Source organism: Rhamphochromis sp. 'chilingali' (assembly GCF_963969265.1).
Source record: "Rhamphochromis sp. 'chilingali' genome assembly, chromosome: 1".
NCBI lineage: Eukaryota > Metazoa > Chordata > Actinopteri > Cichliformes > Cichlidae > Rhamphochromis > Rhamphochromis sp. 'chilingali'.
The window spans coordinates 48,931,703-48,958,401 of record NC_137929.1 but is presented as its reverse complement, the minus strand read 5'-3'; the positions used below and the strand labels follow the sequence as shown (position 1 = coordinate 48,958,401).

The window sequence follows — 26,699 nt, the reverse complement described above, 5'->3', positions numbered from 1 at the left end:
ATAGCTAGGATTTGATGATTTAACAAATATTTTGAATCCTTTGTCCTCCACAATGCTAAATGGCTGGGAGTCCTCCATCACCATGCTAACCAGGTCTTCATCTATTTGAGATTGTTCTCCTGAGGAAAGACAATAAAGACGAAGCACAAATATAAATATCACACACGTAACTTATTACAGTTGTATAATATTGTTATATCATTTAGTAACATTACTGCATGCTATATTATCATTGCATTTGATGGCTCACCTGGTCTTGCTCCACAATCGGTGTTCCCCCTATTATGATGCAAAGCTCTGTAGTGCCTAAGCATGGATGAGGTGTTGTTGTTATATCCCAGCTCCCTGGCACATAGCAAACACTTCACCTTGTACAAAAGTAAAGACAGCTTAACATAAATTGTATTGCACCATCAGTATTATGAAAATACATCTTCTGTAGAAAGGTAAAAGTAGCATTACCTTAGAGGGGTTTACCTCTGACAAACATCTGGCAGACAGTCTTAACAGTTTTTACCTTCGTTTTGAGAACTTTGACTGTTCTAGGCAGACCAGCACACTGAGGGAAAAGACTATCACTCCCCCATCTATTTGCATTGATGAGAGGGGGGTAGCTAATCTTTTTAGACACACCAAAAGCAAGAGTCCTGGACCTGACAACATCTGTGGACAGGTACTGAGAACTTGTGCTGATCAGCTGAGTGGGATTTTTCACTATATCTTCTCACTTTCTTTAGAGCTACAGACAGTACCTACGATTTGGAAACATGCTACCGGTATTATTGTTCCTGTTGCTAAGGGCAGGGTTGTTGTCTCTCTCCCCTTCTGTTTATTCTGTACACGAATGAGTGTCGCACTAATTTCACAAACAGATACATCCTGAAGTTTGCTGACGACACAGTGATCGTCAGTCTTCTAGTGGGGGAGGAGTCAGGCCATGGACAGGTTGTAGATAATTTTGTGAATTGGTGTGATGAGTCCTTCCTCTCACTTAATGTGTCAAAAACTAAAGACGTGATTATTGATTTTAGGAAGTCCTCTTATAGCTCATCACCCACTATCATTAAAACGGCCGATGTTGGGATCGTTGAGAGTTATAAATATCTAGGTGTGGTACTTGACCATAAACTGTGTTTTGAATCTCATGCTGATGCCACTACTAAAAAAGTTCAACAAAGACTGTTCTTTTTAAGGAAAATGAGATCTTTTAATGTCTCATCTGAGATGTTGTCTTTGTTTTATAGAAGTTTTATCGAATCTGTGATGTCTTTTTGTATTGCTGCCTGGTTTGGTAACCTGACAGTGAAGAATAAGAATCGGTTGGGACTTCTGGTAAAAACTGCTAGCAAAATTTCAGGGCGCTGGCAAGATGAACTTTTGGCCATTTACAATAGAAATGTGCTTAGAAAGGCTCATTCTATTATTAATTGTGTGAACCATCCACTTCACAGTGAGTTTGAGTTGTTGCCTTCCGGCCGCCGTTTTACCTGTGAGGAGGACCAAAAGACTCCAGGTCTCTTTTATCCCTACTGCGTCTTGTCTCCTTAATGGCAAATAATTGTCCTGGAACTTTCTATCATTATTATTGTTATTATTTTTTTATAGTATTGTTCTGTTTATTTTTATCCTCCTGCTGTTTAACTAATTTCCCCTTGTGGGACAATAAAGAAATTGAATTGAATTGAATTGAATTGTTGGGAGGAATAAAATCAAAATGTTGCCATAAAGGGGAGGACATCCTCCTCTTCTTAGTTGGCTCCATTCTCTCCTGACTTTCTCTCCTCACTCTCATAAACCTCCAAACTGTCTCCAAACTCTCACTAACCGCAACTCTCCATCAAACACCCACATTTTGAATGAAGTCTGAGGGGTTTATATCTCTATGATAGCTCGCGGCAAAGTTCGAACCACTTCCTGAACCAGTCACGTGGTACAGCCGGGCAGCGAGGCTTCGGACGTCATCATTTTCAGCTCCTCCCATAAATGAAGCAAGCCCCGATACGCCCATCGCGGAAACGCTCTCTCCATTACTCGACACAAGCTTTGAAGCCGCGATACAGAACGTCACATCACTAGTAAATATCATAAAAGATACTAACAAAGAACAAAGCGTAAAAGAAGAACAACAAGCAGAGTGAAAGTGAACCTGTAATGTGGAGGAAACGGACAGTGAGCGCAGTGTAACCGTGACAACGACACACGAGGACGGATTTAAAGTGATCATAAAATCGTTTCCAGACGGTCGTCGTTCGGTGAGTGGAACCAGATTCAGCTACAACAGCGATAAATACGCCTGTAGGGAGATGAAGAGTGCTAAAATACTGAGAAACGGATCTCTGATGAGTGTTTGCAGGGATGTGGTTCAGCAAGATAAAGACACACGACTCTAAAACATGCTGGCTTATCCATAAGATAATAATTTGGTGTGTATTGATGTTGAAAGGGAAAAAGAGAGTTCACAGAGTGTTACTGATTTAATATGCGGGTCAGCTGTGACAGCAGGTGTTAGTACCTGGGAAAGTCTGAAGTATTTATCACTATTCAATAGTGCCAAATAAACGATATAAATGCAACTGATGATGAAGAAAAGGTTGAAATTTTAGTAAAGTCACAAATCACGTCAGCTTTCTTTACATAGCACATTTACTGCAGGGCAACCTGCACCTGGCGAATAAAGCCTTGATTGATTGATTGATTGATTGATTGATTGATCGATTGGACAGTCAGGGATGAGTGCACTAACATACCTGGAGACTGCCGTTTTAATGAGTGTTTGCGCTCTCGAGTCACATGATAGGTGAGTCCTAGTAAATAATTTTTGAGAATGTGAACGTAACACATCCCTGGCTTTCTTTCAATATCTGTTTATTTTTTATAAATTATACATGGCTTCAAGCTCACATTGAGGCCTGTGGGGCACTGAGACAACAGACAAATTTAAGTGTTTTTGATATATGAATATTTCATACTTTAAGGTTGCCTGTTTATTTAAGGGAGATGAACAATACATTATAATTGTACCTAATAATACCACAGACGACAGACTAAATAAATAGATTTTAGGTAGATGCTTGTGCATTCTTAAAGTCTTAACTGAGTAGGGCTGGGCGATATGACCCAAAATTCATATCTCGATATTCTTTAGCTGGATGGCAACATACGATGTATATCTCGATATTTTTTTAAAGCCATAAAGTAAGAACAAAAAGAGTTCTTAGTCAAAGCTGTGTCCCAAATCTCACACAGGCACTTTTAATAACAGTGTGCAATACACATACACTTATTCTTCTTTTTTATACTAAGTTAATATACTGTGTTGTGTTGTTTGTTGTGTTGTGATGTGATGTGTCATATCGTGTCGTGTTGTGTTATATGTAGTGCCGACGTAGGACAGTTTTTCCAATTTCATTGTACTACTGTACTATGACTGTGCAATGACAATAAAGAGTTATCTTATTAACATACAGCGTAGATTTACAAGAAAAACTTACTCAGAAATAAATTATTAGCATTTATTAAATAATAATGTTCCATAAATAAAATAAAAACAATGTTGTTTTTGTGCATAACCACAGGCTCACAATCGGGCAGTCAAAATGTAAACTAAAAGATAATAACAAAGATTTCGCAGCTCCTCTGTTGCCAGGTGCTTTTTTGCCCCACTGTATAACACTGGAGTCTGTCGCTGTTGTTTTAAATACTTTCTGCTGGATTTTGTCTCTGTCCTGTTTCCCTTTAGCTGTTTTTCTCTTTAAATAAAAAGTACAAAGTTTGCATTGTGATTATAAGTTAAAATTGGGTTTAACTTATGAGTTGCTACTACTACTACTACTCATTACTATGAGTAACTAAAGCTTTCAGACAAATATAGTGCTGCTATATATTAAAATAAGTCTGTCTCATTCTTATATAAAGTATTCATATATTCACTTTAAAAGAAAAACATTTTTCTGAGATGAAGTTGAGCTGAGAAGAAGTCATGATGTGATATGAAATTGAAATAAATGTATGTTAAATTTTCACTGAAGCTTACCATTTGAGTCGAGTTAAATTTCACCACTGATTATTTTTAGTAGAATATTTTTTTAATATATTAATAACATTTTAAGGTCCACTTATATTGTCAAAGTGAAACGAGACTAGTCTCACTGACTGCATTAGCTAAATTTATACTTTTTTGCCCCACTGTACAGTGGGGCAAAAAAGTATTTAGTCAGCCACCGATTGTGCAAGTTCCCCCACCTAAAATGATGACAGAGGTCAGTAATTTGCACCAGAGGTACACTTCAACTGTGAGAGACAGAATGTGAAAAGAAATCCATGAATTCACATGGTAGGATTTGTAAAGAATTTATTCGTAAATTAGGGTGGAAAATAAGTATTTGGTCACCTCAAACATGGAAAATCTCTGGCTCTCACAGACCTGTAACGTTTTGCACAATCGGTGGCTGACTAAATGCTTTTTTTGCCCCACTGTATTTTAGTTTTGCTGAGCCAAATAAGACAGGTCAGGGTGAAGAAGTGACAGCCAAAGAAAAGCTTACCACAAAACGGAAAAATTATGACAAATCAGACTATAAGGCAAAAAGAAAGTGCAGCTTTATGGTTTCATGGACAAAAGAATTTCTGTGGCTGCAATATGACGAGCTAAATAACCAGGGCTGCACATAAGTGGTCTGCAGGTGCGCATTCGCTGTCAAAATAAAAAACGCGCACAGGATAAGAAGTTGCATCTCGTGTTTGCGTACATAAGATTTTCTGGAGGAGGACAGACATTTGTTTAGAACTGTTAAAGATGTCTGTAATGTTATGTGCACATTGAGAATTTTAGCATCTCCTAGTGGTTAGCTTGGAGACTGCGGTCAAGTGAATTTTTATGTGGTTTAGCTTGTATTCCTATTGGATGTTTAGAGTCACATGAGTGGGGTAATGCAGGAAGCCATTTTAGTATTGGGATTTGCACAATGAGGCGTACCAGAAGTCTCCCTGTTTAATCCTTAAGCATCCACCTGTGTTATGCCATGGAGAAGCATTGTTTGTAAGTTTGAATTGTTTCATCTTTATAAGTAGTGAGTGTTGTATATTTTATTGATTTTATGCATATTTGGAGAGATTTATATATAAATGCCTAGATCTGTTCGCCATGTGAAGCAAATGCATAATTCTTTATTGCGCATATTTCTTTTTGTATTTTTTGTAGTTTGACAAGTTCTGGGAAATCACTGTAAGTTGTACGCTGATGAAGACAAACAAGTAAACAGCCCTCAACTTTACTTTCACGTCTGACTCATCATTCAACGCTTTCAGTGCTTACAGCATATGTTTAGCTATCTGTCACTTCGTGTACCAGAACCACGCATGCAGGGGACAGAATAATGTCGAAGAAGCAAGCTCCTTTAAGCAATTATTTTGGTGTTCCTCCACCTCCAAAGAAATGTCAGAAGGAGTCCGAACCACAAAAGAAGCACGTATTCTCGGAAAAGTGGTTGCAGGAGGTGAGCTGGCTTCAAACAAATGATGAACGCACAGAGATGTGGTGTGGAATGTGCCGTGAAAATCCCACTCTAGCGGACAAAAACAGTGCCTTTTATATGGATGCAAACGCGCGTTGCAACTTATCTGGTGCACGTCTTTTATTTTGACAGCGAATGCGCACATGCGGACCACTGATGTGCACCCATGTAAATAACAATGTTCTGCCGGGTGTGTTGTTGGTTTTCGATTTCTGAGTCGACAAGGACCTTTGTTACTGGGACCAGTCATTTTAAGAAAGGCCCCCATTAGAACCCATGAGAAATGCAAGAAATGCATTATTGCTCAGTCTGCAATATCTTTCCCAGAACAAACACCAATTGCCAATAACATACTAAAAATAAACCTGAAAATCAGTTTAAAACAGCGTACTATGTTGCAAAGAGTGAACTACCACTGACAAAATTTAGCAGTCTTTGCAAACTTCAAAAAGCAAATGGCCTAGATCTTGGTTCCACTTGTCTCTTACCCGTGACTTCAGTGGAAATTTCAAATTCAGGATCTGACACAGACTGATTCATGTCCTACACAGTTCTTACAAGTTCATAGAAATTTCTGTTCAATTAGAACCAAGTATTTGAGTTGATGATTGTAATTTTTATACAATGTTGTAATTTCTGTTTCAACAATTTTTTTGATTAATGTTTTGTTTCCGTTACAATATTATACTTTAGTGTATAATATTGTAACGGAAACAAAACAGGAAACAAAACATCAATCAAAGAATTGCTCTCTTTTTTTTATTCCGGCTACTTAAATTTATTTTTGGGCTACCAAAAACTGAAGAGTCCCTGCCCGAAGGGCTACCAGGAATTTTGAAATTTTGCAAGCCCTGTGAACCGTATATCCACAGTCACCGCAACGCTATGAATCCTGGGGATAGGTTGAGCCACCAAGGATACACGCAACCCATCCTTGAAATCCTGGGAAAAGGAGGACGCATCTGTGGGATGCATTTGGAGCAGACTTTTAACTGGGATAGCTGATAGATTTGTATTGTTTGTTGTCATTTATGCTTAGAAATATTTAACCATATATGCTTAGAGGTGTATAATCGATTGTGTAGTGATAGGATGTGTGATCCTTAATAGTCTGCAAAGGCTTTGTGCTTATTTGCTTATTAGTGTTCTGGCATTCCCACCCACACTCTGGGAGCATGGGAGAGGGCATACCTTCTCTTATTGTTTTATGGTAGGATAAACGTGTCTATCTGTTTTAGGCTAAGTGCCTTTTGTTTAGATGAACTGCTGGATTTCCAGACCAGCAGGTTTAGGGACGTCATTTATGGGGTCACACTCTGACCACAGACACACACGCAAGGTACTCTTTGTGTGTTTGTAGACGTCATATGTTAATGAACCTATGTATATTCATGTAACCTTAATAAAAGAGCAGTGTTACGGGGGAGCGGACGAGAGCGACTGGGGCCAAGCGAAGGAACGACGCTTGTCGTGGTTCTCTCCCTCATGCATGAGTAACACGAAGAACTTTGCCTACTTGGTGTTTAATGCTGTTTGCTGTGTAGTTGAATTGTCCTTAATGTTCCAGCGAATAGGTTTGTAGCATAAACCTATCAATAGCCTTCATCACCTGGCTGTGGCATAATCGGCCTCCAAAGGATGCGGCCTATGAATTGGGACACAGCTATTGACTTATCTTGGACTTTATTTCATTTAGACACACAGTCAGAAATGTTTTGAGATTATTTAAAAAAATGATATTGTGCTCATAAATATATTATTTGTTATAAATATTGATTAGTGTGTAATTAAATCGTCTAGTAAATTGATGCGTTCTCATAAACGTGTTGGATGAATTCAGTGTGCATTTTAAATGCTCAGCAAACTGCAAGATGAAAGGATGGTGTGTGTTACAACATGTTAGCCCACATGACACAGTTGACTTCAAGTGATATTAAACTGTTTAATATTGTATATGAAAAAGGCACAATTCCATCAGTCAGGAAGCAGATAATAGTAAACTAGTTAAAAACCCATCGTATTGTTGGGGAGAGAATGAAAACAGATGAAGCTGATTTTTAGATACTAACAGTCTCTTCTCTGGGGATCAGAGTGGGTTTCATGAAGAAAGAGGGACGATGGATAGTTTGTTATATTTGGAATCAGAAATCAGGAAAGCTCAAACAAATAAGGAAATGATGATAGCAGTCTTCTTTAATACAGCCATACAACATGTTCTGGAAAGAGAGACTCCTCATTAAACTCAGAAATCTACGAGTAAATGGATGATTGTTCTATTGAATTATAAGATTGATGAAAGAATATAATTATCCTTGTTTTTCCTGCTATTCTCCTGTCCACACTCCAGTCCAGTAGGCGGGATTAATGCAACTGTAAGCTGATTTGTCAAACGCCATCAGGCCCCGAAGAAGAACGGAGGAGGACAGCACTACTGTGGTAGAGGAGCGGTGTGTGTGCAGACATGGCTGCTGTTGATGAAGCGGACTGAACTTGGAGGAGAGACACAAACTGAAGTATTGATCCCGTCACATCAGTGTGGATCTGATACCAACGTCTGGATCGCTTCATCGATGCTTGTATTGATCCGCTCAGCCCCAGTTGAAGCAGCGATGAGTTCAGTTCAGTATCTGAGAGAGTTCATCAAGAAGAGACTAACTGCTGTTTGTGAAGAAATCTTCTCAGAGGTTCAAAAAACCATCGTCCAGTATGAGGAGGAGATCAACCGTCAGCACAGACTGCTGGATATCAGCTGGAAACCCGACAGAAACTCACACATCATAGGTATGGACATGTTTTTAACTCTGTGCTGTTCAAGCTCAGATTCTTCAGTGTGACTGACTTTACTAGAAGATGTTAAACTGGGTATTTATCAGTGCTGTGGGTCAGTGTCCAGTGATGGACTATGTTGGACTGGTGCAGGTCCATGGTCACTGATAGGTTAGGTTTTAAAACATTTTAATTGATTTATTCATTAAACTTTTTTTTCTCTAACAGATTCCAGTGTTGAGTACATCAGGTGTGTTTTAGATCCTCTGTAAACACTGAGACTGTGCAGTAAAGATCTAGTTAGATGTCAGCAGAAAACACATTTAACAAGTTGTTAACAGACTTCTCTGCAGTTGAAGTGAAGCTTCATTTAAAGAAGGATTTCACACACTGATGTTTTCATGGTGTCACCCTGCAGTTTAGTTTGGGAAACGTCGATGCTAACATGTTAGCATGTAGCTTTTAAAAGATAGTTTGAGTTTTTATATCAACACATTTGTAATTATTGTTCTTGTGTTTCTTTGTTCCTCAAGACCTCCCACAACAACATGACTGTGAGGAAGAGGGGGGTCTGGATGAGCAGCAGGTCTGTAACCAGGAGAGGAACTCCAGTCTGGACCAGGAAGACCCAGAGCCTCCACAGATTAAAGAGGAACAGGAGGAACTCTGCAGCAGTCAGGAGGGAGAGCAGCTTGGACTGAAGAAGGAGGCTGAAGGCATTATTGTCTGGACTGATGAAGAGCAGCTCAGACTGCTGGAGACCATCTCTAAACCTGAGATAAACTTACACAGAATAGGTATGTAAGACTGTGATGTTTTAATAACAGTGAATATGACTCATGTGTGTCACAGTGGAACAATGGGTAGCGCTGTTGGCTCACAGCAACAAGGTCCTGAGTTTGACTCCACCATGTGGCCGGGCCTTTCTGTGTGGAGTTTGCATGTTCTCCCCTTGTTCACTCTCCAGAGCCATGCAGACAGCTGGGTTAGGTTAGTTGGTTGCATTTATTTTCAGAGGCACAGGAAGAATTGAAGGTCCAAAAGTAAAAAGCAGCATGAATGAATCTCTTTGGCATAATTTTCTATTTTCATTTACATAAATGCATTTCCACCATTAATTCATGCAAAAAGGTGAAAAATTAGTGCATAAGAATTCAGCAGAATGAAAGATGTGAAACATCTGAGTTTCAAATTTCCACCCACTGCTCAGACAAAATCTGCACAGAGACACAAAGCCAACAACACAAGTTTCATTTTGTTCTGTTATCAGTTTAAGTTTAAGAATTACATGTTTCCTCTGCACCATGGAAATGGTGAGATTTGAACAGTTTACAGGTCTGAGTAAGTATGAATAAATATTTCTATTCTGTTTTGGAAAAAATGAATTCAGAGTTTCTAAACTGAAATTTATCAAACGAAGAGAGTTTTCATGACATTTCAGGCACAGCCAAAACACTGTGTAAGAGAGCTCTGCCCCAGCATGCCTTCTTATAACTATAGCCAATCCAGACATCCACATTCATTTAACAAAAAACATTTATTTATTTCTAGGGCTGCCATGATTAGTCTACCATCAAAATCGTCCACCACTAATTTAATAGTCAACGTGTCGTGTGAAGTTTTGTAAGATTTAAGATTGTAATAACGGACTGAAACAGAAGATGACAGCACTGCATGTACAAGAATGACAGCTGCTGTTATACCCCGAAGAAGAAGCAGTGTCCGGTATCATAGCTGTGTCCAAATTCAGGGCCTGCATCCTTCGGAGTCTGCATTTGTAGGCCATTACGTTGCAGCGATGCAATGAAGGCTGTCCAAATTCGAAGACTCCTCCAAATGGTAAATGGCCTGTATTTGTATAGCACTTTACTAGTCCCTAAGGACCCCAAAGCGCTTTACACAACCAGTCATCCACCCATTCACACACTGGTGATGGCAAGCTACATTGTAGCCACAGCCACCCTGAGGCGAGGATGCCGGACACTGGTACCACCATGCCCTCTGACCACCACCAGTAGGCAACGGGTGAAGTGTCTTGCCCAAGGACACAACGACCGAGACTGTCCAAGCCCGGGCTCGAACCGGCAACCTTCCGATTACAAGGCGAACTCCCGACTCTTGAGCCACTATCAAGAGTTGGGCTGCATCACCATGCGGCCGACAAATGCGTCCTTCATTTCCCCAGATATGAAGGCTGGGTTGGGTGTATCCTTCGTGGCCCAACCTATCCCAGGAATTATAACGCGCCCCAGCCAATTTACGTTCCCAACAATGGCGGCAGCTACTTAATTTTGTCACCCAGAAAGAGTAATATTAAAACTAACTTTTAACATATTTTCAGGTGAGAATTGTAGCTGTGTAAACTTCAGATATCTGCACGGTTTATCAAGACATCACCTATTTGCAAAAGTGCTCTGACGTTTTCAGAGACGTCTGTTACCCACCAGCTCGATAGCTAGTGTAGGAATGTTTAGCTGATTTTAGAGTTTAGAAATGTGTTAACATAGAATGTAGAACTATTGTAGAGACACTGCCCTCAATATAATAAAGGCCTGACTGTGTCGTGAACTTAGGAGTAGTTTGTAGGAGACCCCTCCCCCACTTGAACTGTGAAAGTAAAACCGAGAGGAGTTAATGCTGAGTGGAAATTCCCCAGAGAATGTTTGGGTGGGGGTCTCAACATTTGTAACTGGATAACTGTGGTCTGGAAGGGAGAAGGGTTTTATGACCTAGGGAGTCACCTACACCCACAGTGTTTTAACTGTCACGCACACACATCCACATGCACACTCACTCATGTGCACTCACACATACACACAGGTATGCATACACAGTCACTCACGAGCACTCACATAGAGACGTGGGAACGCGCACATGTAGGCATTCATGTGCTCGTGCACATAGACACAGACAAAGTTTGCAACACACCGTGGGGGTTTTATGATGGGGTCGCCCATACAAAACTGTGTTTCACAGACAAAGGAGTGAAGATTTATAAAGATGACTAAAGGTTTTGTGAAATGACTACTGAGTTCTGGTGCCGTCTCTGGAAGTTTCGACGAATAAAAGAACCGGGGTAAAACTGATTTCGCAACACTAGCCAGGGGTTCAAGGCACAAGAAGAACTCAAAGTTTTCAAACCTCCTAATTTTTCACATATTTATACACTTTAAATTTCAGTGGTATATATGAGCAACATACTCAAGATGTAGAGATCTGCTAATGGTTTAGACCAGTAAATATTTTCTCAAATGTTTGTTTTGCTATCATTTTGTCCCCTTTGTGCCTTTAGATGTCCATCAGCAGCATACTTTTAAAGAAGAGGATGTTCTTACAGACCAGCAGGTCTTTAACCAGGAGAGGAACTCCAGTCTGGACCAGAAGGACCCAGAGCCTCCACAGATTAAAGAGGAGCAGGAGGAACTATGCAGAAGTCAGGAGGGAGAGCAGCTTGGACTGAAGCAGGAGACTGATACTTTCAAGGTGACACCTGCTTATGAGAAAAGTGACCACAGTGAACCAGAACCAAACAGCGAGCAGCTCCTTTCTCACAGCTCTGCTGAAGTAGAGAGCCGAGATTATGAAGAAAATGGGCATGTGGACTCAAGGTCAACTAGAAATGCAGAGCTGAAGAAGAGGCATCACAGTCAGAGAGTAGACAACAGTCCTGTGTCAGTGAGTCAAAGTAGAACAGACACAAAGAACAAGTCTGTACAATGTGACGTGTGTGGAAAAACTTTACCTGATAAATACAAACTGATTGCACATCTAAGAGTTCACACAGGTGAGAAGCCATATTCTTGTAGCACCTGTGGGAAAAGATTTTCTGACTCATCAGCGTTAAAAAAACACATGAGAATTCACACAGGTGAGAAACCTTATTCTTGTAGCACCTGTGGGAAAAGATTTTCTGACTCATCAGCGTTCAACACACACAAGAGAGTTCACACAGGTGAGAAGCCATATTCTTGTAGCACCTGTGGGAAAAGATTTGCTACCTCATCAGCGGTGAAAACACACACGAGAGTTCACACAGGTGAGAAGCCATATTGTTGTAGCACCTGTGGGAAGAAAATTTGTACCTTGTCAGCATTCAAAACACACATGAGAGTTCACACAGGTGAGAAGCCATATTGTTGTAGCACCTGTGGGAAAAGATTTTCTGACTCATCAGCGTTTAAAAAACACAGGAGAATTCACACAGGTGAGAAACCTTATTCTTGTAGCACCTGTGGGAAAAGATTTGCTGACTCATCAGGATTCAAAACACACACGAGAATTCACACAGGTGAGAAGCCACATTCTTGTAGCACTTGTGGCAAAGGATTTATTCAGAAGTCACGTTTGGACTGCCATGTAAGAATTCACACAGGTGAGAAACCGTATCCTTGTAGCATCTGTGGGAAAAGTTTTGTCGATAAGCTACAATTAAAGAAGCACATGAGAATTCATACGGTGTAAAAGGTATATACTTAGAAAATGTGGGACAGCTGTGAGTCATTGCTGAACACCTGAGTGAAAAGATGATCCATATTCAAATATTTTTTTCTTTTTTTCCAGAGAAGTAAAGAACTCTCAGCATTGTTTGTTCAGTTTATTACATTATTCTATTAATTGCATCAGGAAAACTGATCTTACATTTCATGAGGGTTAAGGTTCAGTATGCTCTTTTCGATTGGTTCATTGTTTAGCTCTGTTTATTATTATTGCTTTATATCCTATAATGGGAGAAATGGACCCCAATCCAGTCTTCTGGTTAATAGTTGTAATCATTTGCTCAACTGAGTTTAAGTCACAATAAAAATGAAGAAAGTGAGCAACAGTCAAGAATTGTGTTTATTCTTGTAAGGGAGCAAAAGTATCAAATACCAAGTTTCATGCTTGAAGGGGGAAGTCCCCAGTATATTTTGTCAGTCCCACCTAAGGATGGGTATCGTCAGTGTTGGGGAGTAACGGAATACATGTACCACCGTTACGTATTTAAAATACAAAATATGAGTAACTGTATTCCCTTACAGTTACCGTTTAAAAAGGTGGTATTCAGAATACAGTTACTTTGTTGAAATAAATGGATTACACTGCGGTACTTTCCTGTTTCATATTGTCGCGGGTCAGGACTGTTTGGGTTTTGTTTGACAGCTACGTTCTGTTGTTCCAGGCGGCAGCGTTACGGTTGCCATGGTTACAGGGCGACGCTCTCTCTCTTTCTGTGACTGTGTGTTTCCTGGGTGAGAGAGCGCCTTTTCGTTGTTGTTGTTGTTGTGCTAAGCTAACAGGCAGAATGCTACAAGCATAGCTCTAAAGAATGTAGCATCATGGGCAGTGTAGTCCGTGTTGCGGGGAGAATGGACTGCCATACACGTTATGGGTCTGTGAGCGCGAGAAAAAGGGGAGTGGAAAGGTACGAGTTGTCGTCGAGAAAAAACGGGAGCTGGAAGCATGTAAATATAATAACCACTTCAGCCAAGAAGAGTGCCTGACGAGCCCAGTTGTAAGTAAGCTATTAAGACTCGACTGTAAACAGTGTTCGTGTTTTCCTCCGAAAACAATAAGTTCCGTTGGAACAGTCTTTCAACGCCTCTCTCTGTCTCTCGCAAGAAAAGTTGACCCACACAACAAAGTAAAGCTATTTTTCGGCTACGAGCCGACAGGGACCCCGCCCTATTAGTCAGAGGTCCCTTTACTACAGTTCGGAGTCGCGGACCTTCAGTAATAGTAATAAATCACACAGCAATAATACATTCACGTTGTTGTAAAAAGCATGATAATATATTAAGTAATCCAAAGTATTCAGAATACGTTACTGTCATTGAGTAACGTAACGGAATACGTTACAGAATACATTTTGGGGAATGTATTCTGTATTCTGTAATGGAATACATTTTAAAAGTAACCTTCCCAACACTGGGAATCGTTTAGGTTTTATCCGATACCGGTGCCAAATCGGTACTTTTGAAATGGTGCCGGTGCTCAAACGGTGCTCAAACCGGTGCTTAAAGAATGGAGAACACAAAATTGGTCCAAAAACCTCTCATGTTCAGCTGTTTTTTTGTAAAGAGATAACAATGTTAGCCTTTTCTGCAGCTATGGGGCATATATGGTATCACTCTTGGCTGGAAGCAGTGCTTAAACAATGGAAAAAAACACAAACTTTGTCCAAAAACCTCTCATGTTTAGCTGTTTCCCTTTTTCTTTGGTCATTTTAGCCTTTTTGGCCAGGGTGAAGGGAGTATCTGCCATCAAACAAGAAGACAGCCATATGTAGCTATGATGATGTTTGCTAGTTCACCTTACATGCATTAATGTAATAACGTGGTTAGCCTACTCAACGTAAATTACACACGAACAACATAAAGCTTCTCACGCAGAGAAGAACGGCTGCTGCTGCCATCATCATCCGTCATCATTTCTGCTACACTGGCAGGGCTAGGGGCCAGGACTCTCCTCTTCGGGTTTGTGGGGGATGTTTCTAAATCCAGGTCCGATAACAGGCACCACACCCGCAGTAGATGTGCTCGGTGTGAGGTCTCACAGCAAGCTATCAAATACGGCGCATTTCTCGGCTTTTAAAAAAAAAAAAACTCTATGCGTCGCCAGGTGTTTCATCGGATTCAAGGTGTTGACAGTATCACAGTATCAGCTTAAAGCACTTGTTGCAGGCTGCTGAGTTTGCATATTTTGCTGTGAAGTAAAGCCAGACTTTTGACCGCTTCACCTTGGGCATTTTTAATCTGTAGCTCTGCTCTAAAAGAACGTACGTACCTGCACCCACCTACTATCCTCGGAAACGTAAAATGATTGGCTAGAAGTGTATCACAGCTCAGGAAAAAAAAGCACCGAAATGTGCGCTGCTTTTCAGTCTGGTTACTACCGTTTATGTCAGAACCGGTGCCATCATGGCACTGGACACCGGTACCCATCCCTAGTCCCACCCTCCTTTGCCATAAAACTGTCACACGATAACTAATTTCCTTCTAGACGCTTTTGAGAAGCCTCTAGAACAGGGGTCTGAAACTCGCGGCCCGCAGGCCATTTGTGGCCCACGTCACCTGTACTTGCAGCCCGCATATTGATGTGACAAATTTTTTTTTTTTTTTTAATTGGTATACAAAAAAAAAAATGATTTAATATGACGGCAGAGTGTTACAGGCATGGCCCTTTAAGACTGTAGCCTCATGGTGTAGCCCGTGCTACAGGGAGAAAGTGTGGGACCACCCCTCCCTGTGTGTGTGTGTGTGTGTGTGTGTGTGTGTGTGTGTGTGTGTGTGTGTGTGTGTGTGTGTGAGCGTGAGGGAGGGAGGGAGAAAAAGTAAAGTCAAAAACTATGAGGTGTTACCGAGCATAAATGGGAGATGGAAGCATGTAAATATGCTGACGAGCCCAGTTGTAAGTAAGCTAGCTAGCTTAGCTTAGCTCATAGCCGACTCGTTAGCACCATGGCTACTTCAACTGTCCCTCCTGCACTTTCCTGCTCATTGTGTCAGATGTTTAGTTATTCCTCGGCCTCCCTTAGCAGTAATAATACTTGTAAGAAATGTATCATATTTATAGTTCTGGAGGCCAGGATTACTGAATTGGAGACTCTGCTTCGCACCCTTCATTCACCCATAGCTAGCCAGGCCCCTGTAGCTGGTGCAGCCGAAGATAGCGTTGGCCCCGCTAGCTGTTCCCCGGCAGATCTCAAGCAGCTGGGGAAAGAGGGCAGCTGGGGGGTCAAAATCTGGTAATTGGTGATTCTGTTCTCAGACATGTGAACCTAGGGACACTGGCAACCATAGTCAATTGTCTTCCAGGGGCCAGAGCAGGCGACATTGAAGGAAATTTAAAACTACTGCCTAAGGGTAAACGTAAATACAGTAAAATCATAATTCACGTCGGCAGTAATGACACCCGGTTACACCAATCGGAGGTCACTAAAATCAATATTCAATCGGTGTGTAACTTTGCCAAAACAATGTCGGACTCTGTAGTTTTCTCTGGTCCCCTCTCCAATCAGACCAGGAGTAACATGTTTAGCCGCATGGTCTCCTGAAATTGCTGGCTGTCTGAGTGGTGTCCAAGAAACGATGTGGTCTTCATAGATAATTGGCAAACCTTCTGGAAGAAACCTGGTCTTGTTAGGAGAGACGGCATCCATCCCACTTTGGATGGAGCAGCTCTCATTTCTAGAAATATGAACAAATTTATTAAACCCCCCAAAATATGACAATCCACAGTTGGGACCAGGAAGCAGAGTTGCAGTCTTACACGCCTCTCTGCAGCTTCTCTCCTCCTGCTACCCCCCCCCCCCCCCCCCCCCAAAAAACCCATTTCCATTGAGACTGTGTCAGCTCCCAAAAAGACAAAAAATAAACTAAAAACCAGCAACAAACTTAAATATAAACAATCACAAAGAAAGAACAGTACCTGGTTGCAGCCAGATGATTATGTTAGTTTAAATGAATCAACACTCCCGAGTCATTCTAACTACCAGAAACCTCAAAGCACAGGCCGAGGGGGTGGTGTGGCAGCAATTTTTCACACCAGCCTATTAATTAATGAAAGACCAAGACAGACTTTTAATTCATTTGACAGCCTGATGCTTAACCTTGTTCACCCCAGCTGTAAAACTCAGAAACCAGCCTTACTTGTTATCATCTATCGTCCACCTGGGCCTTACACAGAGTTTCTCTCTGATTTCTCAGACTATATATCTGATTTAGTTCTCAGCTCAGATAAAATAATTATTGTGGGTGATTTTCACATCCATGTAGATGCTAAAAATGACAGCCTCAATATGGCATTTAATCTCTTATTAGACACAATTGGCTTCTCTCAAAATGTAAAAGAACCCACCCACCACTTTAATCACACTCTAGATCTTGTTTTAACATATGGCATAAAACCGGAACATTTAACAGTGTTTCCTGAAAACCCTTTCCTGTCTGATCATTTCCTGATAACATTTACATTTACAATAATTGATTACACAGCGGTGGAGAGTAGACTTTATCAAAGTAGATGTCTTTCTGAAAGCGCTGTAACTAAGTTTAAGAATATAATATAATAGAATTAGAATAGAATTCAACTTTATTGTCATTGCACAGGTACAGGGCAACGAAATGCAGTTTGCATCCTTCCACTGTTATCATCTTCAATGCTCATAGAGCAGAGCAGCTATCTGAACACTACCCCATCAGAGATCAATTAACTTGTTAATAATTTTACCTCCTCACTACGTACGACTCTAGATACTGTAGCTCCTGTGAAACTGTGAAGGACGCTAGCATCAACTAGCTAGCTGGTCGTCACGGCAAAGCTACAAGAGCGTCTCTCAGCATGGGCCCGAAAAAAGTTCTGTCAGCCGAGGAAGGTGACGATATTAAGAAGTCGCTGGAGTTTATGACAGAGGAGATTTCTACTGTCAAACTGCAGCAGAAAGCCATCCTGGACCTGGTCGAGGAAGTTAAGGCTCTCCGCATCCAGAACGCCGAGAAGGATCGGTGGCTGGCGTACCTGGAGAACAGAGTGGCGGATTTGGAGCTGTACACCCGGATGAACGATGTTATCATCACGGGGCTTCGCATCAAACCCCGGTCATACGCCCGGGCGGTCGCCACTGACAATGTAGGAGGGCCAGGAGAGGAAGATGTCAACTCCACGGAGCATCAAGTGGTTACCTTTCTACGGTCCAAAGGTGTGGAAGTGGATTATAACAACATTGAGGCTTGCCACCCTCTACCCCGAAAAAATGACAGTGACAAACCAGCCATCATTGTGAGATTTGCAAACACAAAACACAAAACAGCACTGTTAAAACAAGGAAAGAAACTGAAAGGATCCGATGTCTTCATGAACGAACATCTGATAAAAAGAAATGCGGACATTGCCAGGAAAGCACGTTACTTGAAGAAACAGGGAAAAATTCAAAATACATGGACCACCAACTGCAAAGTATTCATTAAACTCAATGGAACAAGCCAAAGTGTTGGTCATCAGAAATATGGAAGAGCTGGACAAATACTGAGGTCAACTTACTCTGGAGGTATGAATACACATGTGACGTGACACACAACACAACACATGGCACAGTCCAAAAGAACTTCATCTGCATCTGGCAACAATATCAACATAACTCATTGGAATTCTCTTTATGATAATCTGGAACTGAGAACATTTCGATACACAGACCATAATGTTCTAGACTTAGAAAAGGATATAGACCCGGAAAATAATTTCTTCTACAACATCAGCAGTAACTGCTGCTACTTCACTGATGAACAGTTTAAGCACACCATCAACACGGAAAATAAATTATCAATAATCCATTTTAATAGTAGAAGTCTGTATGCCAACTTCAACAATATAAAGGAATATCTAAATGAGTTGACAAATCCATTTGGAATTATTGCCATTTCTGAAACATGGATCAATGCGGAGAAAGGAATGGACTTTGGACTGGAGGGATATGAAGTGAATTTTGTAAATAGAAGGAACAAGAGTGGAGGGGGAGTAGCTGTGTATGTGGATAAAAACCTAAACTACAAGGTGGTAGAAAGTATGACAACTGTAATTGTTAATTTACAATTGAAATTTATAAGGAAAAAGAGAAAAATGTAATAATTAGCTGTGTATATATATATAGAACACCTGGCTCTAGTATTCAAGTATTTAATGACTTCATAGAGGAAAAAGTTATGTCTATCTGTGGTGATTTTAATATTGACCTGTTGAATCCGAAAAAGCATAAAATGACCGACGAATTCCTAAACACTATGTACAGTTTGAGTTTACATCCTAAAATAACCAGGCCTAGCAGAATTACACCACATTGTGCCAACTTACTTGACAATATTTTCACTAACAATATGGAAAACAACATTGTGAGCGGAATATTAATTAATGACATCAGTGATCACCTACCAGTTTTTGCAGTTTATGACACTAATTATAAGAAAAATCAGCATGAAGAACAACTGAGATACAGACGTGTAAGGACAGAAGAAACTATGAATGCATTTAAGAACGATCTATTAAATCAGGACTGGGACAATGTGTACAAAGAAGCTGATATTGATATTGCATATGGCATATTTTTAAGAATATTCATGGAGTTGTACGATAAAAACTGTCCAACAATAAAATACAACAGAAAGCACAAATATTCAGATAGACCATGGATCACTAAGGGTTTACAAAATGCATGTAAAAAGAAAAATACACTCTATAGGGAATACCTAAAACAAAGAACAAAAGATGCTGAAAATAAATATAAAAAATACAAAAATAAGTTGACCAATATTATACGTGTATGTAGAAAGGAGTATTATAGTAAAATATTGAACAACAATAAACATAATATGAGGGGAATATGGGATGTTTTAAACGGTATCATTAAAAATAATTCTGGACAACAAAGTTATCCACAATACTTTATCGATAATGGCAATATTATGGAAAACACTGCTGATAAGGTCAACAGCTTTAATCATTATTTTGTAAATATTGGACCAAAACTGGCAGAACAAATTCCTGAGTCACTGCCATCAGTAGAATGTAGTGAAAATGTGATTGATAGGAACCCTAACTCAATGTTCCTCACATCAGTGGAGGAAAAAGAAATAATTGACATTGTACACATGTGTAAATATAAAACATCTACTGATTGTAATGATATTGACATGAAAATCGTCAAGAAGGTCATTGAAGGAATTCAGACGGGAAAAGTGCCAAACAAAATGAAAATAGCTAAAGTTGTGCCGCTGTATAAAACTGGGGATAGACGCCACTTCACAAATTACAGGCCTGTTTCTTTACTACCACAATTCTCCAAAATCCTAGAAAACCTGTTTAATAAACGATTAGACAAATTCTTAGATAAATATAAATTACTCTCTGACAGTCAATATGGATTCAGATCAAAAAGATCAACATCTCTGGCATTAATCGAATCAATTGAGGAGATTACGAATGCTATAGATCAGAAACGGTATGCAGCTGGAGTATTTCTGGATCTCAAGAAAGCATTCGACACAATCAATCATGACATATTAATTAATAAACTGGAACGGTACGGGATTAGGGGGGTTGTACTGCAATGGGTGAAAAATTATTTAAGTGACAGGAAACAATTTGTGAAGCTGGGTGTCCATTCCTCATCATGCTTGGACATTGCTTGTGGTGTTCCACAAGGCTCTGTACTGGGTCCAAAATTATTTATTATTTATATAAATGATATTTGTAAGGCATCTGATATATTAAAATTAGTATTATTTGCAAATGATATATATATATATATATATATATATATATATATATATATATATATATATATATATATATATATATATATATATATATATATATACATACACACACATACGCACACACACACAATATTAGTACTTATATATTAGTACGGATTGTAGGTTGTGTATCCTTGAGGTGTTAATGGGGTTATTGAAAATGTGTGTGTATATACGTATGTATGGATAGATAGAAACATATATGTGTATATATTAAAAAAAAAAGATTACACATAACATATAATGTAATTGCAAGGAGGTATTTCTGTAGTCTATTGATACTAGATAGTGGAAAAGGGGTTGGATTAAATAAGCTTATGCTTCTTCCTGCTCCTTTTTGAGCATGAACGTTATTTGGAGTTGTGGTTGCTCGTTTTCCTTTTGTTTTGCTTTGATTCATTTGTCTCTTTTAATTCTATTTTTTGTACTTTTTCAACATGTTCAAAATAAAGATTCAATCAATCAATCAAAACTAAGGCCTCAAATCAGTACCTGACTCCATGGTATAATTCTCAAACACGTAGCCTAAAGCAGATAACTCGTAAATTTAGAAGATCATCATTTAGCCTGGAGAAATAGTTTGCTACTTTAAAAGAAAGCCCTCTGGAAAGCCAGAACATCTTACTATTTGTCACTGATTGAAGAAAATAAGAACAACCCCAGGTTTCTCTTCAGCACTGTAGCCAGGCTGACAAAAAGTCAGAGCTCTTTTGAGCCAACCATCCCTTTAACGTTAACTAGTAATGATTTCATGAGCTTCTTCACAAATAAAATTTTAATCATTAGAGAAAAAAATTACCAATAATCATCTCACAGATGTAATATTATCTACAGCTACTTTTAGTACCATTGATGTTAAGTTCGACTCCTTTTCTCCAATTGATCTTTCTGAGTTAACTTCAATAATTACTTCAGAATCAGAAAGGGTTTTATTGCCAAATGTTGAGCAGGTTTACAACATTAGGAAATTGCTGCCGTGCTTCAGTGCAAACATACTGTCATAGAAAAATAAAAATAAGAATAAGAATTAAAAGTGCTAAGTAGATAGATATATACATGATATATACATGAGTGCAGGTGGTGATCAGTGCCAAACATGGAATGATGCAGTGAACACAGCGTATGGTCATGTGCCAGGGGTGGGAACAGTCATACGGTTATTGTTCATGTGTCCGACAGCAGAGGGGAAGAAACTGTTCTTATGGCGAGAGGTTCTGGTGCGAATGGACCGGAGCCTCCTGCCTGAGGGGAGCAGGTCAAACAGACTGTGAGAAGGGTCAGCTGAGATCCGAGCTGCACGCCCCAGTGTCCTGGAGGTGTACAGGTCCTGCAGAGCTGGGAGTCTGCAGCCAATCACCTTCTCAGCAGAGCGCACAACACGCTGCAGTCTCTGTTTGTCCCTGATAGTGGCTCCAGCGTACCACACGGTGATGGAGGAGGTGAGGATGGACTCGATGATTGCAGTGTAGAATTGCATCATCGTCCGTGTTGGCAGGTTGAATTTCTTCAGCTGCCTCAGGAAGTACATCCTCTGCTGGGCTTTCTTAATGACGGAGGTGATGGTGGGCTCCCACTTCAGGTCCTGGGTGATGGTGGTACCCAGGAAGCGGAATGAGTCCACAGAGGTGATGGGGGTGTCAGACAGGATGATGGGGGGGAAGTGGGGCTGTGTGCTTCCTGAAGTCCACAATAATCTCCACTGTCTTCTGGGCATTCAGCACCAGGTTGTTGTGGCTGCACCAGGACACCAGACATTCAACCTCCCTCCTGTAGGCAGACTCAGAGATGAGTCCAATAACGGTGGTGTCATCTGCAAACTTGATTAGCTTGACAGACTGGTGGGTGGAGGTGCAGCAGTTGGTGTACAGGGAGAAGAGCAGAGGAGAAAGAACACAGCCCTGAGGGGAGCCGGTGCTGATGGTCCGGGAGTCCGAGACATTCTTTCCCAGCCTCACGTGCTGCTTCCTGTCCGTCAGGAAGTCAGTGATCCACCGGCAGATGGGATCAGGCACATTCATCTGGGAAAGCTTACCTCGGAGATGGTCTGGAAGGATGGTGTTGAAGGCAGAGCTGAAGTCCACAAACAGGATCCTGGCGTAGGTTCCTGGGGAGTCCAGATGCTGCAGGATGAAGTGTAGGGCCATGTTGATGGCGTCATCTACAGACCTGTTGGCTCTGTATGCAAACTGCAGGGGATCCAGGAGGGGGGCCGTGAGGGTCTTGAGATAGGAGAGAACCAGGCGCTCAAATGACTTCATGACCACAGATGTCAGAGCCACGGGTCTGTAGTCATTTAGTCCAGTTTCTTGGGGACAGGGATTATGGTAGAGGACTTGAAGCAGGCAGGCACATGACATGTCTGCAGTGAGGAGTTGAAAATGCCAGAAAACACTGGGACCAGCTCGTTTGCACAGTGTCTGAGGGTGGCAGGAGACACACCGTCTGGGCCGGGAGCTTTTCGAGCATTCAGACTCTTAAACTGCTTCCTCACACCTTCTTCATGAATATGAAGAGTTGTGGTGGGAGGAGGTGGTGTGAAATCCTCTTTTGTGTGGGGTGAGGAGGGGGGTGTTGTAGGTGAACAGTTTGAAGGTGGTGATGGCTCTATGGAGGGGGGAGAGGTGGGGGAATGAGTGTCCAAAGTGTCTCTATTGTTGGGGCCGTTGGAGGTGTGAAGGCTGCCTGATGGCTCGTCAAAACGGCAGTAAAAGTCGTTGAGGGTGTTGGCCAAGAGCAAGTCATCAGTGGAGTGGGGGGTTTTAGGCTTGTAGTTGAGATATTTCTTGGCCCAGTCTTGACGTTTCAGCTTGTGTGTCTTGTTCAGTGGTGGTCGTCTTTCAGCCTTTCTTACCTTGGCCATGTCTCTGAGTATTGCACACCTTGTGCTTTTGGGCACTCCAGTGATGTTGCAGCTCTGAAATATGGCCAAACTGGTGGCAAGTGGCATCTTGGCAGCTGCACGCTTGACTTTTCTCAGTTCATGGGCAGTTATTTTGCGCCTTGGTTTTTCCACATGCTTCTTGCGACCCTGTTGACTATTTTGAATGAAACGCTTGATTGTTCGATGATCACGCTTCAGAAGCTTTGCAATTTTGAGACTGCTGCATCCCTCTGCAAGATATCTCACTATTTTTGACTTTTCTGAGCCTGTCAAGTCCTCCTTTTGACCCATTTTGCCAAAGGAAAGGACGTTGCTTAATAATTATGCACACCTGATATAGGGTGTTGATGTCATTAGACCACACCCCTCCTCATTACAGAGATGCACATCACCTAATATGCTTAATTGGCAGTAGGCTTTCGAGCCTATACAGCTTGGAGTAAGACAACATGCATGAAGAGGATGATGTGGACAAAATACTCATGGACAAGTGGTAAAGGGATTAATAACAATTTAAAACTTATCATTTACAGTTTGATGATTTAAAGTCTCACACACAACACATCGAAAGGTGAGGGGGCCGGCTGCTTCCAAATAGAGCACATTTCATTCATAATGCTGTAAATCCAAGCCCATTATGTACTCTTGATTTGAATACTGGGTTGTGCGAAATCCCAGAAATACACCTTGTGGTAATCCTCGAGTTGGGGGATGGGTGGTCATACTGGAGTGCAAAATTAAAACCAAGATGGACAAGAAAAGTTCAAAGCCATCAGGTGCTCAGTTTAGAAAAAAAAGACAAAAGAAGAGGAGGATAGACGAGCAAAAGATACAGGTAAGAAGATGTGTCATTGGATAATGGCAGGTAATCCTGAAACAATCAGAATCAGAATACTTTATTAATCCCTAAAGAAATTATGTGGGTTACAGTTGCTCCAAGAAGAATTGGTAAAAATAGTTACAGTAACAGACTAAACTCCAAACAATACAATATGTTACAGATTTTAATATTAATTAGTCATTGTCAGTTGTTGATTTGTCCTGTTCTCATTGTATGACTAATTATGATATCTGTTTGGTAGCCGTTTGCATACTATGCATACTCTCTCTCTTCGTGTGTGTGTGTGTGTGTGTGTGTGTGTGTGTGTGTGTTTCTGTAGTGAAATTCAGTATCGTTCCGACAACAGTTTTTTGTCAATGTACAATCGTTAATTTTTATGTACGTATGTATGTGTGGGGGGGCAGAGGGAGTGTTTGCCCAGGGCGCCAGAAAAGCTAGGACCGCCACTGCTGACAGGGTGTCGTAAAAGGGGCTACGCATCGATAGTAGAAACATTGATCGGCAACCCGCTGATTGGTCGGCGAAAATGTCGAAGGAGCGCGCTCGGTATTTTCCGGCAGCAGAGCAAGAACTCATGAGTGAGGGATTTCAGGAGTTTCAGAGTTTAATTAAAACGCAAGGGAACACTGCAAAGGCTGCAAAAGCAAGGAGAGAGGGCTGGCAGAAAGTTGCTGACAAATCAAACTCGTAAGTAATTTAATAATAACAATTATAATGGATTGGGTTTATATAGCGCTTTTCAAGGCACCCAAAGCGCATGACAATACCACTGTTCATTCACTCTCACTTTCACACACTGGTGGAAGCAGCTACGGTTGTAGCCACAGCTGCCCTGGGACAGACTGACAGAAGCCAGGCTGTTATATTGCGCCATCGGCCCCTCTGGCCAACACCAGTAGGCGGTAGGGTAGATCTATCTATGACACTATATTGTCCAATATTATATGGCATTATATTATATTATAATATGTTGTATTATATCCCCTTTCACATTAGAGCCACAACAGGACCCACTAGAACATGGGAACAAGTAAAAGTGAAATATAAGCATATTCTACAGAATGGTAATATTTATCACTTATATTGCTTTTCGTCTCTTGGAAAGAGACCCTGAAATAAACTGTTTGTTTGTTCATAACAGCAACCAAGAAAAGGGCAGAGCAGAAGAAGACAGGTGGTGGTCCTGCACCCCCTCGTCAACAAGTTGGTTAAGTAAATAATACCCTCACGGGAATATTGATATCTCTCAATGAGCACACTGTCGCGCTGAGCTAAAGGATCCTGTCTGTCCCGCAATATACGCTGAGTTCTGAAAACTCTCCTTATCAATCTTGCACCTTCCTCAATGGGTGGCTCGCGTAAACGGACAGGACATGGCTGCGACAGGCTTCCCAAATCCACCTTCGCTTTTATAGCCGTGGTCTCTCATCTTGATTACACGAAGTAATTTGCAATTACTACTCTGAAATATGAATTACATCTGTAATAATCACATACATGTAATAGAATGTTAATAGTACATTTCCCTTTTTTAGGAAATGACCTGTATGTATCTGTGTGAGATCAATAAAAGGATCAAGTGCTGCATTATCTTTAGTTACATTGATGTTATTTATTTATGGTGAAACAGTGGTGGAATATCGCTGTTGCATTCGTATAAATGAAGCGGACATACCTGCGTGGCCGCGATCTAATCCTGTTTACATAAAGTAAACCTGCTCCCGAGCAGGTTTACGTTTACGGCTCTGTTGCTATGACAGCAAGTCCCGGATGAGCTTCGGGGAACCGAACGATCCAAGATCACGCGAAATCGTCAACAATCAAATCCAGCTAACTTACTTAGCGAGGTATGAAGAACGGGCCCCAGGGTTTGACTCTTTTTTTGGAAACAGTGATAAATCTTGGGTATCACACTGTTACACAAACAGCTACAAATATTTGCACAACAAAGTCCTCACTGTCCTCTCAGGTCCTCGGTCCTCCAGAGTAGGAGTGTACCTGGATCACAGAGCAGGTATTCTGTCTTTCTACAGCGTCTCTGAAACCATGACTCTCCTCCACAGAGTCCAGACCACATTCACTCAGCCGCTCTATGCTGGACTATGCTATCTTTATTACTCTGATGGAGCCACTGCAGAGTTGATTAAAGTCAAACAGAGAAGACAGGTTCATGTTGATCCCTGACCATTATATGTACTTGTGTAGTTTCTAAATGAGGCTTTACATTTTAGAAGCTGAGAAGTTCAGTGGTCCATTGATGTGTGAAAATAATATTGCACTGATTCAAAATGAACTTACATTTATGGGCATTTTTTACAATTATGTAATCGTGCTACTAACAACCAGTTACTGTATTTAGAGTAAAATCATTTAAAGGCATTTTTAGATGAAAGGTTTCTACTTGATAACTACTT

General features: G+C 40.8%; 1 protein-coding gene across 2 annotated transcripts in view; it reads left to right on the top strand.

Moving 5' to 3' along the window:
- The first annotated feature begins 1,991 nt into the window (after positions 1–1,991).
- Positions 1,992–26,699, top strand: part of LOC308400855 (uncharacterized protein) — a 218,367-nt gene continuing 193,659 nt past the window's right edge. The window contains exons 1-4 of one of the 2 annotated variants that reach the window (XR_013972424.1): positions 1,992–2,252; positions 7,861–8,294; positions 8,813–9,076; positions 11,572–13,770. Coding sequence is in view for 1 of the 2 variants with exons in the window: in XM_080888871.1 (XP_080744997.1) it covers positions 7,988–8,294; positions 8,813–9,076; positions 11,572–12,740 (1,740 nt within the window). In the remaining variant the exon portion in view is untranslated. Of the gene's footprint in view, positions 2,253–7,860; positions 8,295–8,812; positions 9,077–11,571; positions 15,528–26,699 lie in introns of those variants that run through there. The other variant, XM_080888871.1, reaches the window with a different exon arrangement.